This window comes from Anomaloglossus baeobatrachus, chromosome 1 (genome assembly GCF_048569485.1).
Source record: "Anomaloglossus baeobatrachus isolate aAnoBae1 chromosome 1, aAnoBae1.hap1, whole genome shotgun sequence".
NCBI classification, from domain to species: Eukaryota; Metazoa; Chordata; class Amphibia; order Anura; family Aromobatidae; genus Anomaloglossus; species Anomaloglossus baeobatrachus.
In genome coordinates, this window is record NC_134353.1 from 859,694,986 (window position 1) to 859,709,175 (window position 14,190).

The window sequence follows — 14,190 nt, forward strand, 5'->3', positions numbered from 1 at the left end:
GTAGCCGTGACTGGTATTATAGCTCACAATGGCTAAATTACAATAAAGGAAATCTGTCAGCAGGTTTTTGCTATGTAATCTGACAGCATCATGAGGTAGCAGGATGCTCTAAATCCAGTGATGCATGACTTACTTTACTGGCTGCAGCTGTTATGATTGAATTACAGTTTTCCTCTGCTGCAGATATAGCAGAGCTCAGATACCGAGCTGTGTATAACCCGGTCCACACAACAGCTTTCTGTGTACATTGTATAGTGACAGAGCTGCTAAATAGACCTGCATGTGCCAACTCATTCTGTAATGATAATCTCCTGCTGATAAAACACTGATTGTATTGACTCAGCAAAACACAGCCCAGTAAGTGACATATCCTTATAATCAGGGATTCTTCGCTACATTATGGAGCTCTCAGAATACATAGCAAAAATCTGGTAACAGATTCTCTTTAAAGTTGGGGTTAATTGCCTTTTCTATAATCGATGTCTACCTTGGTGCTTCCTATATTGTGAGGCGATGATTTTTTTGTTTTTAGTTTTGTTCATTCCATTTAATAATTGAATAAACATTCATATTGATCAATATGAGTAAAAGCAACAAATATCCCATGAAATAATTGGTTTGCTGGAATAATCCGTCCAGAACTGTGGCAATAAGTATTACAAATTGGTTGTCCTGCCAGATGGTGCTGTTACTTAATACTGTGCAATGCAGTTGGGGTCAACTTAGTGCAAACATCAGCAGAGTATCTCCGTGTCTATGAGAATGCCGATCTCACAACGTAGGCAAAGTCACAGAGAGCTCCTATTTATTAGATTTTACTTGGCTGGGAAAAGAAAATTGTCCTCTGGATTTTTACTCAAATGTCCCTTAAAACGGATTACTTCCGAAAAACAGAAGTTAATTATTTTCTATCAGATTTAACCAAGATTATGGATCTTTAGTAACTAAAAATAGGATAAAAATTCACGAGAATAGAAGAACCATCAATACAGTGCCTTGCGAAAGTATTTGGCCCTCTTGAATTTTTCAACCTTTTCCCACATTTCAGGCTTCAAAGATAAAACATTTTAATGTTATGGTGAAGAATCAACAACAAGTGGGACACAATTGTGAAGTTGAACGAAATTTATTGCTTATTTTAAACTTTTATAAAAAATAATAAACTGAATATTGGGGCGTGCAATATTATCCGTCCCCTTTACTTTCAGTGCAGCAAACTCAATCCAGAAGTTCATTGAGGATCTCTGAATGATCCAATGTTGTCCTAAATGACTGTTGTGGAGAAGTTTAAAGGCGGATTTGGTTGCAAAAAGATTTCCAAAACTTTAAACATCCCAAGGAGCACTGTGCAAGCGATCATATTGAAATGGAAGGAGTATCATACCACTGCAAATCTACCAAGACACGGCCGCCCCTCAAAAATTTAATCTCAAACAAGGAGAAGACTGATCAGAGATGCAGCCAAGAGGACCACGATCACTCTGGATGAACTGCAGAGATCTACAGCTGAGGTGGGAGAGTCTGTCCATAGGACAACAATCAGTTGTACACTGCACAAATCTGGCTTTTATGGAAGAGTGGCAAGAAGAAAGCCATTTCTCAAAGATATCCATAAAACGTTTTGTTTAAAGTTTGCCACAAGCCACCTGAGAGACACACCAAATGTGTGGAAGAAGGTGCTCTGGTTAGATGAAACAAAAAAAAACCAAAAACAAAATCGAACTTTTTGGGCACAATGTGTTTGGCATTACAGCAACACAGCTCATAACCCTGAACACACCATCCCCTCTGTCCAACGTGGTGGTGGCAGCAGCATCATGGTTTGGGCCTGCTTTTCTTCAGCAGGGACAGGGAAGATGGTTAAAATTGATGGGAAGATGGATGGAGCCAAATACAGAACCATTCTTGAAGAAAACCTGTTGGAGTCTGTAAAAGACCTGAGACTGGGATGGAGATTTGTCTTTCAACAAGACAATGATCCCAAACAAAGCAAAATCTACAATGGAATGGTTCACAAATAAATGTATCCAGGTGTTAGAATGGTCAAGTCACAGTCCAGACCTGAATCCAATTGAAAATCTGTGGAAAGAGCTGAAAACTGCTGTTCACAAACATCTCCATCCAACCTCACTCAGCTCCAGCTATTTGCAAAGGAAGAATGGGCAAGAATTTCAGTCTCTCGAAGTGCAAAACTGATAGAGACATACCCCAAGTGACTTGCAGCTGTAATCGCAGCAAAAGGTGGCACTACAAAGTATTAACTTAAAGGGGCCGAATAATATTGCACGTCCCAATATTCAGTTTATTATTATTTATAAAAGTTTAAAATAAGCAATAAAATTTTGTTCACCTTCACAATTGGGTCCCCACTTGTTGTTGATTCTTTACCATAACATTACATTTTTTTATCTTTATGTTTGAAGCCTGAAATGTGGGAAAAGGTTGAAAAATTCAAGAGGGTCGAATACTTTCGCAAGGCACTGTATAAGATCAGTGGAGATCCGATACCCAAAGACCCACCAATTAGCTGAAATTTGTTCTGGCTGGAACCATGTATGATGGTGGATCATAGTGTGGCGCCCCTGACCTGGTCAGGCACCACTGAACTGCACCCACGCGTGTGAATACACACATAGTGGCTAGGTCTCACACAAACCATTGAAGGGACCCCTGGGCAGACCCAGGAGGGGGCGTGTCCTCCACCTCCATTCATGGGGTGGGGTAGAGAAGCTGGTTGCTAGGTTGCAGAGGCAGGCACAGAGGGGAGGAAGTAGTGAGCAGAGTCTGAAGTGAGGAAGCGCAGTGTGCAGTCGCAGAAGCAGGACGTGCACTGTGTCACTAGTCAGACACTGCAAGTGTAGTGGCTGTTTGCGGGAGCGTTCAGTTGCCACACAGTCAGACTGAAAGACACCTCAGGAGGAAGCGGGGTGATTGAGTACGGGGACTTCTGGCAGACCAGGCATGCAGGGGAAAACGGTTCCCGAAGTAAGCTCAAGTTTAACTACCTACTAAACCTGCCGGTGGGGTGGACAACAAGTCCCATACCAAACACCACAGAGTCCGCCGCATCAGCAGCAGCGAGGGGGCCCATAAGTGATATAGGGCGAGAAGCCATCTTTACTTGATCCACGCTGCCAGCAAACGGGCCAGAAAGGGGAGAAAAGGCAGATGCGACTTCCCTGGATGAATCCCATATACTTCAAGTCGGAGGTTATCTGAAACAAGAAGTGCTAGGAAGGCAAGCTTGCAGTCACCCTTACTTCATCCTGAAGGATACCTGGTTCTTCCTGCAGTCTATCTCAGCATCGCCCGGGTTACCTCACAGAAACAACTGAATGGGAGTGAAAACCCTGAAAGACATTCTGGACTATGTTTGAGTTATTCTGCAACCTGTGGTTCCACGCACATACACCCAAGCCCCTGGGGCCAGCCTCACTCTCGGGAGGCCATAACAACAGACTGCAGACACCATCAGCCCCAGACGCTCGTTAAACTGCAGTGGCGGTCACACCTCACCCTGACCGCAAAACCGAGAGTGGCGTCACGATTCCTATTAAAGTTAACCTGACATACCTGTTGCGGGAAGATTCCCAGCACGTGAAGACCCTGAGGCGACCTACAGGTGAGGGGCTTCACAATAGCAGCCCTGTATATTACTCAATGGCTGCTGCTGAGTATTGTGCTTTATCTCACACTCAAGTGCAGCTCTCGGCAGTCGCCTCAAAGCAAGATACGTTGCACTCAGTTTTGTACATCAGTTAGTTACAGAAAAGAAATCAACTGATAGACAGGGATGCCGGATATCAGACACCCACCAACCTCATATATGACCAGTCTTACAGATAAGTGATCAACAGGTGAGTCCCAGAAGACCCCTGTAAAACTGAAAGTGAATAATATATGACACGCCCACACGGGGCCGTGGGGCACTCGTTACTGGGCCGTGGTTCCATTTTTGGTACGCTGCGGTGGTGGCAAGGCCAGATTCCGTGACCCCGGTGGTGTTTGTAAAAAAGGGGGTAATAGTTTGTGACACCAGCTGTGGTATTCGGCCAGAGATAGCCGACGCTGCGGGATGGGACCTCTGGGGCAGATGGTGATGCAGCTTGGTTAATATAGCTCTCCACAGGTAGAGCTGGCTCCCAGAGCAGTTGGGAGTAGTATTAGGTGATGGTGGGGGTGCAAGTCCGGAGGTGCAGGCGAATAACAGAGCGACAGAGGGATGCAGTCTCAAGGTTTTAATTCACTGTTGCAGGTTCCAAGGTAACACGACTAATAAGTGACCGCCTTTAGAGAGCAGGGTTTCACTGTGATGGGCTTTAGTCGATCCCGGGTAGTTCGGAGGTCAAGACTGGTGCACCTTTCTAGTGTTCCTTCCCTGGTCATCTTAATGTGCTGACCTCTCACCCGCCTGTCCCGCGCCTATACACACAGTGCCCTGAGGCGGTGTCCGCGGACCCTGTCGGGTGGCTTGAAGCTCTATCCCTTGGCCCTATGTGGTCACCTTCCAGCGGATTCGTGTGCGGCGTTTGCTTTGGTACCAGATGTGTCCTTAGCCTCTGGTTTTACTAGATGAGCACGTTGGTTCTTCTCCTCTAGTCTAGGCACCAGTCCCCGTTCTGCGGCAAAGTCCTTCCACTTCAATATGTCATATGTAGAACAAGGCCACGGGAGTATGGTGCATTTCCCGTAGGTTCTGGGACCCTATTCTGACTTGTGCCTGGATTGAGCTGCACCAGCTCCAGACCACAGGTCTTCGCTCCTCCACTGCTCCTTCTCGACTCTCTAACCTTCGTTCACAGGCTGCTCCCACTAACTAGACTCCATCCCCAGGTTAGGTCAGATTAGGGGGAGGAAGATGCCATCACCAGTGGTGGCTATACGGCTATACATAGTATTAATGGCACCAAGCCCTAACCCAGTCGGGAGCTGCTAATTGAGAGTGTTGTGTGTGTGTGACGCCCTGGGCAAGCCAGGGGTCACAGGTCATGATACCACCACACCCTACACCCCGGGTAGGGCAGGGCAAATCAAAGTGCGCCTGAGCAGGACCGCAATGCCGGCCTGTGTGGATGACATAGAATGCGTCATGCACACGGACCTCAGAAGGAGGACTGCTATCACGGCAGAGAGGAGGTGCCAGACCCAGAGTAACGACACCCATTGGACCGGACTGCCCCCTAGGGGAGTATAATAAAGGTGTTTTTTATGTTCTACAGAGTGGTCTGGGCTCTTATATACAGTGTTCTGGAATGTTGTATATAAGAGCTCACTGGTGGTGGCCGCAGCTTATAGTCACCAAATCTGGTGACAGGTTCACTTTAAGATTCTTGGGCATGCTTTTCAACTCTCCTAGAACATTTTTGAGGGTTCAGATAAAACAAGATGCCTTTTTCGATTCTCAGGAGAGTTAGAAAATCTTCTATACGCTTCTGACAACCTTCTGGAAGGAAAAACTTTTGCTCAGTTATTAGATGGGGGAGAGAAATGGCGTCTCCCAGTAACTGTATGATGTCTTCCTCTATGGCCCTTTTGTGCACACAAAATATCTTTCCCATTTCCATCTTACTATTCTATACTTATACAAAAATCGTACTATTAGAAACTGACCTTAACAAAAGAAAAAAAAAAAAAAAAAAAAGTAATCTTCCATAGCTGGGGTAACTTAGGTCTCAAACTTCCTGTTCTTTACAGACGTCTTTTCAGAGGTCTCATTTTCCACAACAGAACATTAAATTTTCAATACATGCAGCATGATATAGGGGCAGAGACCCAAATTCCAGTAATGTGTCACTTACTGGGCTGATGGGTCAAGTTTTGATAAAATCCCGGTTCTCTGCAAATTTACCAGTTCCCTGAATGCGGAACTCTATATAATCCCACCCACCCCACTGATTGGCAGCTTTCTGTGTACATTGTGCATTGACAGAAATCTGCCTATCATTGGTGGGGGTTATACAGAGCAGGAGGATTATATGACACAAGACAAGTAGCCCTGTAGTGATAATCTACTGTTGATACAACACTTAGTTTATTGATATTACTAAAATAGCACAGTTCAAATTTGTCTATGCGTTTCAAAGCCTTATGGCTTCTTCTTCAGATTATTCCTTGGTATATGATTTGTCCTGAGGAAGAAGTTATAAGGCTTTAAAACTCGTAGACAAATAAAATCATTCCTTCTACATGGATCCTCTTTTCTACGGCGGCACGGTCTATTAACAGTTTTCTCTACAAATTTGAACGGCATCTCCACGTGGGTTCTGCTGCAGCCGTATTTTATACCATTACAGTGGTTGTGACTCTCACAACCACACCAGGTGAATCGACCCTTACAGCACCATTGCTGACAGTGTTTTAGGAGAAGACCCTATTTGCACTGACTCTTCCAGCAATTGTATGTGGGTGCTACTGCTGCGTAAGCCAACAGACTTAGTTGGTTCAAAAGGATAAATATACAATCACAGATTACATGACAAGCTATGACTTCGACAGGTAGGTTTGGTTTAGGTTGGATATACAATATACATTATGTACCTGTAGCATTGACAATCCTTTTTGCATGAATTGTCCCATGAGGCGTCTCCACATTCCAAGTCCCATCAGGTCGAGGTTCTAAGTTAGTGACTTGTGCTGGAAAGTATAACTGTGCACCATATTTCCTGGCCCCAGATGCAAGGGCCATAGTTAGAGAATAAGGATCAATATGACCATCTCCAGGATTATACAATCCAGCAAGAACCTGTAAAAGAGGAAGTATTAAATGTTGAATAAATCTGAAACCTGATAAATACAGAACAAAAGTATAAAAAAAAAAAAGTGAGATCAATGGAACACGTGTTGATGAACGTCTAAATCACAGTTCAATGATGGTTTGTGTAGACACTGCTTGATGACTTCGGCTTGGTATCTGATGTTCAAGTCACTTGTAGTGCTGAATGGGTCACTGCACACCATTCATAGAATTTGACAATTGAGGACCTGAGGTGGAATGCATCGATACGTTCCACCGCAGGTCCTCAATGCATTTCATCGCAGGTCCTCACGTTTCAAGCAGTACGATACCATAGGATGCGTGTGTGTGTGTGTGTGTGTGTGTGTGTGCATAAGCAGGAGAGGACCGCTGTTGAGCACACAAGGACCTGCTGGATTGCAGGAGGACCTAGGTGTGACACAAATGTCTGAGGACTGGTAAGTATGATTGTCCTGGGGGATGTACTCACAGCAAAAAAAGGGGCAGTCAGTCCAGTTAGCCCAGGCCAACACATCTAATGCACAAACAGGATGCAGACAAGCCTCTCAACATGATGGACACTTCACAGGTGCAAGGTAAACTGCACACCAGTGGCGCGCATAGGGCACTGTTCACACTTGTATGCGCATGGTGTCCAGCCAGCAACCTATTACCACGCCCTTACTATTAGATTAGGCGGGTTACCCGGACACTACTCACTGCAGCACGTAAAGGGACAGAAATTCCACTATGCACGGCCGTATTAAGAGGCCCGGCTGCACCCCGCATAGTCAAAGTGCAAAAAATACATATAAAATATATGTGAGGGATTAGTTTGTAAATTGGCCAATGTACGTAAGCCCATAATCCTCACCACTGGTGTGCAGTTTACCTTGCACCTGTGAAGTGTCCATCATGTTGAGAGGCTTGTCTGCATCCTGTTTGTGCATTAGATGTGTTGGCCTGGGCTAACTGGACTGGTTGCCCCTTTTTTGCTGTGAGTACATTTTATAATACATTTTTGGGGGAGTTTTTAGCTCCTCTTTTTGTTGCTATTTTTGATATTTATCAGTGTAGGGACCCGCAAGCGTGAGGATCCGTGATGAGGATTGTGGGCTTACGTACATTGGCCAATTTACAAACTAATACCTCACATATATTTTATATGTATTTTTTGCACTTTGACTATGCGGGGTGCAGCCGGGCCTCTTAATACGGCCGTGCATAGTGGAATTTCTGTCCCTTACGTGCTGCAGTGAGTAGTGTCCGGGTAACCCGCCTAATCTAATAGTAAGGGCGTGGTAATAGGTTGCTGGCTGGACACCATGCACATACAAGTGTGAACAGTGCCCTATGCGCGCCACTGGTGTGCAGTTTACCTTGCACCTGTGAAGTGTCCATCATGTTGAGAGGCTTGTCTGCATCCTGTTTGTGCATTAGATGTGTTGGCCTGGGCTAACTGGACTGGTTGCCCCTTTTTTGCTGTGAGTACATTTTATAATACATTTTTGGGGGAGTTTTTAGCTCCTCTTTTTGTTGCTATTTTTGTCCTGGGGAATGCCTGCTTTTTTTTTTGGGGGGGGGGGGGGGTAGACTTACCCTCAACCCATGCTTTCCAGAAAATAAACCCTCCCCCAAAAATAAGCCCTAGCGCATTTTTGGGGGCAAAAAAATAATGTAAGGCTTGAATCACATTTTTGTGAGGCAGGACCAGAAGGTGATCTATCTAGAAAAAGAGAAGTACAAGTCCCTTTTGTATATTACCCATTCCTCCAAAATCCACTGATACCATTATCTCAAAACACAGCATCTGAACAATTTTAGATAATATAATTCTGATTTTAGATAATACACATATCACATGAATACACATATTCCACAGATATACAGATATAATTGTGAGCTCCTAAGGAGACAGTGATAAAGCGCTATGGAATTAATGGCGCTATATATATATGTACATAGAACACATGGATACATCCATATTACACAACACTTGGATACACATATCTCTGAAGTATGTAAGCACTATGGAATTAATGGTACCATCAGAAGCGTATCTAGGGGGGGGTTGGCGGGGCATTTGCTCCCGCGCAACTGTGAGTGGGGGTGCTGTCGGGCTGCCTGATTCGGCGCTGTGAAATTCTCCCTGGGGGCTGAGTTTGCCGCTCTGCAGTCTCATAGAAGCTGCAGCGCGGCTCCCACTGCTCATTTGTCCTTGTATCTGTCAGACGCGAGGAAAATTGGAGCCGTGACGCCGCCGCTGACTTCCGGGTCAGAGCGACGGCTGTCATGTGATCAGGTCAGCTGATCACACTGCTGACCCGGAAGTCAGGGCAGCGCAGAGGCGGAAGAGAGCGCTGATCAGTGCTCCAGTGTGGAGCTGAAGACACGGACAGAGGAACATTATGGGGTGAGGGGGGAGGTATCCATGCACAAGGAATGGGGGAACAGAGGGTGGGGAGAGGAAACTATCAGTAGACACATTATGAGGGGATAGAGGTTGGAGAGGGGGCAGTATCTAAAGACAGTATGGAGGAGAGAGGATGGGAAGGGAGCAGTATCTATAGACACAGTAGGGGTGAGGGGGAACGATCTTTTGACACAGTATGGTGGAAAGAGAGGTTGGGGGAGGGGGAAGCATCTTTGGGCACAGTATGGGTAGAGAAATGATGAGAGGTGATGTATGGGGAGAGAAATGATGAGGGGTGATGTATGAGGAGAGGGAGGATGAGGGGTGATATATGGGGAGAGGAATGATGAGGGGTGATGTATGGGGAGAGAAATGATGAGAGGTGATGTATGGGGAGAGAAATGATGAGCGGTGATGTATTGGGAGAGGGAGGATGAGGGGTGATGTATGGGGAGAGAAATGATGAGGGGTGATGTATGAGGAGAGGGAGGGTGAGGGGTGATGTATGGGGAGAGAAATGATGAGGGGTGATGTATGGGGAGAGAAATGATGAGGGGTGATGTATGGGGAGAGAAATGAAGAGGGATGATGTATGGGGAGAGAAATGAAGAGGGATGATGTATGGGGAGAGGGAGGGTGAGGGGTGATGTATGGGGAGAGGGAGGGTGAGGGGTGATGTATGGGGAGAGGGAGGGGTGACGTATACAGACATTGTATGGGGAGCAAATGGAAAGAAATTTTGAGGACACAGAATAAAGAGTGACATGGTATGAGGAGCAAGTCAGCAGGATGGGGAGTGAGGTGGAAAACTATATGGACACGCAGGAGGTAGTGAAGAAGACAATAAGGGATGAGAAAAATGTGAGGGGGCACAGAATAGAGACTGGGTAGTAGAGGGACGTGGTATGGAGAGGGGGCAGAATTGGAGGACAGTGTGAGGCCATAGCGAGGAAGGGGTGGGATGAGAGGGCACAGTATAAAGACTGGGCAGTATAGGGTGTGTGAGATAGCGACAACCAATGTGGTAAATGGTCGCTATATGTCGCAGTGGAGAAGGTCGCTGCGATATTAAACTTAAGAGGTTGCTATGGGACTTGTAGTTCCACAAGGGCTTGTTTCTGCATATAAGGGTCAGGTTCCCTTTAATAATGCCTGTGTGCTGTGCAGGTCGGGGAATCACAGACCTCCACCTGTGGGTGTGTCCAGTCTGATTTAGGAGACTCTGTGTGTGTTCTGCAGAGTGTGTGAGAGCAGAGCAGGGAGCTCTGGGTGTATCAGCCTGTTGGAGGCTGAACACAGGGTTCTGGAATTCAGTCTGGGTTTAGACTGGAAGTAGTGTGCAAGCCAGGCTGGTTAGTGCTGTGGCTACTGGACCAAAGCTCTCCTGGAGTGGAGACAGACAGGAGTCTACAGAGTGTCTCTGGGTTCTTGGAAGGAGCCACAGCAAGTGTTGTTCCCTGGCAGGAGCCAGTGTGTACAGGCGCCACACTTCCAATAGAGACTGTATTGGACTGGAATCCCACGGTATGTGGTTGTGCTATGTTTTTACCTTTTCCTTTAAGCCAGGAGAGGCTTCATTGTGTTTTGGAAGGGCAGTTTATGTTGGTTACTAATAAACTGCTGCATTTTTTAGAAAGACTGTATTGCCTGTGTATGCCTAAGCTACCCTGCACCGCTGCAAGCGAGTGGAACCCCCCAGGTTGCGGGGTGCAACCTTACAGGTGATACAGTGAGAGGACTGTGGAGGGCATGTACCATAAAAGGGACAGTGTGGGTCATATTTTGTGCAGAGAATACTGTGAGGGGCCATTATTTATTCTGGGGCACAGTGTAGGGCAGATATTTTTAATTAGAAGTATTATAATCATTCTGCTATTTTAGGGGCATCGTGATGGGATGTGCTGCAGAAGACCGGAGAAGATGGAAATCTTCAGGGATGACATGTGAATGTGAAAAGTCATCATGGCGTCAGGACAAGGTGAATAGAAAAAAACGACTCAGACAACATCATCTATAAAAGGTAACTGAATGTAAATGTTTATTTGTGATACTAGGTCCCATCATTAGGCCTTGGTCCCACTTGCGCATTGGGACCCCCACTGATCAGCTGATTATGGTGCAGGTAGCCGGAAATGCTTATTTCTGGATCTGCTCTGTCCTCTGATGGTGTCCGCAGGCCGGGTACTCACCATCCACCTCATTGATTTTAATAGGAGACTGCTGCCACTATCAGAAGATGGAGCAGATCCAGAACTGAGCACTTCCGGGCACCTGCCACCATCTGCACGGCACCTAGAACAGGCGATTGGTGGGGGTGCCAGGTGCCGGATCCTGACCAATCAGACATTAGTGATCTATCCTAAGGAAAGGCCTTCAGTGTTAAAGTAGTGGACAATCTCTTTAATAAAGTCTTGTGCCGTCTGAGAAGTTAAGGGTTACTATGTTTTTATTTATGTTGTTAGGAGCATTAAAGGGGTTGTCCAAGTTTGTGATGAGTCTGCAGTCACTCCATGTGTCACTCTGTGACTGCAGACTTCTGAATTCTCACAGTGTGCACACTGCACGCTGTCAGGATGCTCTGGTGCTGGCGGTGGGAGGTTACGAAGCTGCAAGTATGCGATTTAGGGTACTTTCACACTTGCGTTGTTTTCCTTCCGTTACAATCCGCCCTTTTGGAAAACAGCGGAATCCGTTAACGGATTCCGCTGTTTCCCATAGACTTGTATGGATGACTGATTGTGCCAAAAGGACCTGCGTTGCTTCCGCTGGGCGATGCTCCGTTGCTTCCGCCCAGCGGGAGGAACGCAGCTTGTAACTTTTTTTGAGCAGCGGAATCCTCAGGATTTCACTGCGCATGCTCTTTTTTTTTTTTTTGTTTTTAAATCACAAACTTTATTTTGTCTCGCGGTGGCCGAACGTTCAGCTGAGCGCCCGCTTGCCGGCATGCCCGGCCGCCGGCAAGTGAGAGTGCTTAGCTGAGCGTCCGCCCGCCGGCATGCCCGGCCGCCGGCAAGTAACAGCCCTCAGCTGAGTGCCCGGCCGCCGGCATGCCCGGCCGCCGGCAAGTAACAGCCCTCAGCTGAGTGCCCGCCCGCCGGCATACCCGGCCGCAGGCAAGTAAGAGCTCTCAGCTGAGTGCCCGCCCACCGGCATGCCCGGCCGCCGGCAAGTGACAGCGCTCAGCTGAGCGACCGGCCAACGGCTATTGAGAGCGATCAGCTGATCGTTCACAATAGTCTGCTGCCGGTAAAACTGTAAAGAAGAAAAAAAAATAAATAAATTAAAAAAAAAAAAAAGCTTTCCGTTGTTTTGTACGATCCGTAGCATCCGTTGTGCCACTATATGCAACGCATCCGTTGCATCCGTCACACAACGCAATGCTACGGAAGCTGTCCAACGCAAGTGTGAAACTAGCCTTACATAGATGTGGTCACGGGCTGAACAGGCATGCTCAATGAAAATTAATTGACTGAGGCCGGACACATCAAACCAGAATGTGGCCAGAAGTCTACAAATCTCATACTTGTGCTCACATGATCGCCCATTCTCGTCACTGGCACCGGAGAATCCTAAAAGTGTGCAGAGCATGCGTTGTGAGAATTCAGAAGCCTGAACTCACGAATAGAGTCACTGCAGATTTTCATCTCTAATCTGGACAATCCCTTTAATTACAAAATTAAGTAGTGTAGTATCCTCAGTTCTATCAAATTTAAATACCTCTAGGGTCCAGGGGATATTACTCTGATTTACTCATAGAAAAATCCCCAATTGTGAAAATATTTAATTTTTATTCAAGTAGAAAACTAACACCAATATGTGCACATAGATATACAATTCAATTGTCTTCTGCCAATTAAATGGCAACCCCTGATCTTGAATATCAAGACCAGGGTTTACAATGAACAAATAAGACAAATTGATACAATTTAAAATACATAACCAAAGTGCTGGTTCACAACAGGACAATAACTATAACCAAACTTAACTTGGTATCTCCTAATGAGGCTATGCTGGCACAGCGTGCTTATCTGTAGTCCCAATCAAGGATAAACATCCAGGAGTATCCACATGACGTTTGGCAGATTAGTCCTTTAGTCAGTATAGTGAACCGCCCACTATATCATAATCAAGACGTCTCCACCTCGACGCGTTTCCCCACGCTGGAACACGTGGTTCATCAGGAGGCTGGGAAAATAGGTATGATCTTATCAGCTTTATAACAAACATACATAGACCACCAAACATAGATTTAACAACACATGCACAAGGTACAAAATGACAACAGCAATAGATAGATAACTCACTTGTCAGATAGTATAGTTTAAGGTATGCAGGTCCATGGCGCCAGATAGCAGATCAGCAGCACTGCAGTAAACACTGTCTTGATAACATGCTCCCGTCCTCCAGGCGTCATGGAGCTGCATACATCACACCACCTTTAATAGCCCTACATTGATTAGACAGCTGTGGGGAATCCCTGACTTCCCCCACACAGCGTCACTTCAGCAGTAGCTGCGCAGGCGCCAGCCCATATCACTAATGCGCATGCCTGAGCAGCATGGCATAGAGGGAGGAAACCTCCTCACATCGCGCCGAGCAGGGCCCCTCCTCCCCATGAGCTCACGCGGTCACATGATCGGAGGTAGGCGTACACCCAGCAAGGAAGCCCTCATGCTGCTAGGTAACGCCCTCCTCGTGACTCACATAGTTACATGATCGGGAATACAGGACGTAACCGCAGTAAGATAATAAGGGATTCATTCTATCATAACTTAGAATTAGTATAGATGCAATTATAGAATAGTCATAATCGCCCCAGATTGGGTGCACCGCAGCCACGATAAAATAGAGGAATACAGTGAAACCACAGCATCTATGATAACATAAGGGCCACAAAAAAGGCAGCATATACATATGGCAATTTAATCATATGGTAAGGATCATTACATAGTACATATGTCTGACTATTATACTATATTATGCACATATAGTCAGTTAGTCCCCGGTCCATACTGACCAGGTACACATCATAAGCATGTAATTG

General features: G+C 46.1%; 1 protein-coding gene across 1 annotated transcript in view; it reads right to left on the reverse strand.

Moving 5' to 3' along the window:
* DMGDH (dimethylglycine dehydrogenase) overlaps nucleotides 1–14,190 on the reverse strand; it is a 129,087-nt gene that overhangs the window by 79,489 nt on the left and 35,408 nt on the right. Inside the window, exon 6 of the mRNA XM_075325700.1 lies at nucleotides 6,538–6,742. Coding sequence (XP_075181815.1) covers nucleotides 6,538–6,742 — 205 coding nt within the window. The remainder of the gene's footprint in view (nucleotides 1–6,537; nucleotides 6,743–14,190) is intronic.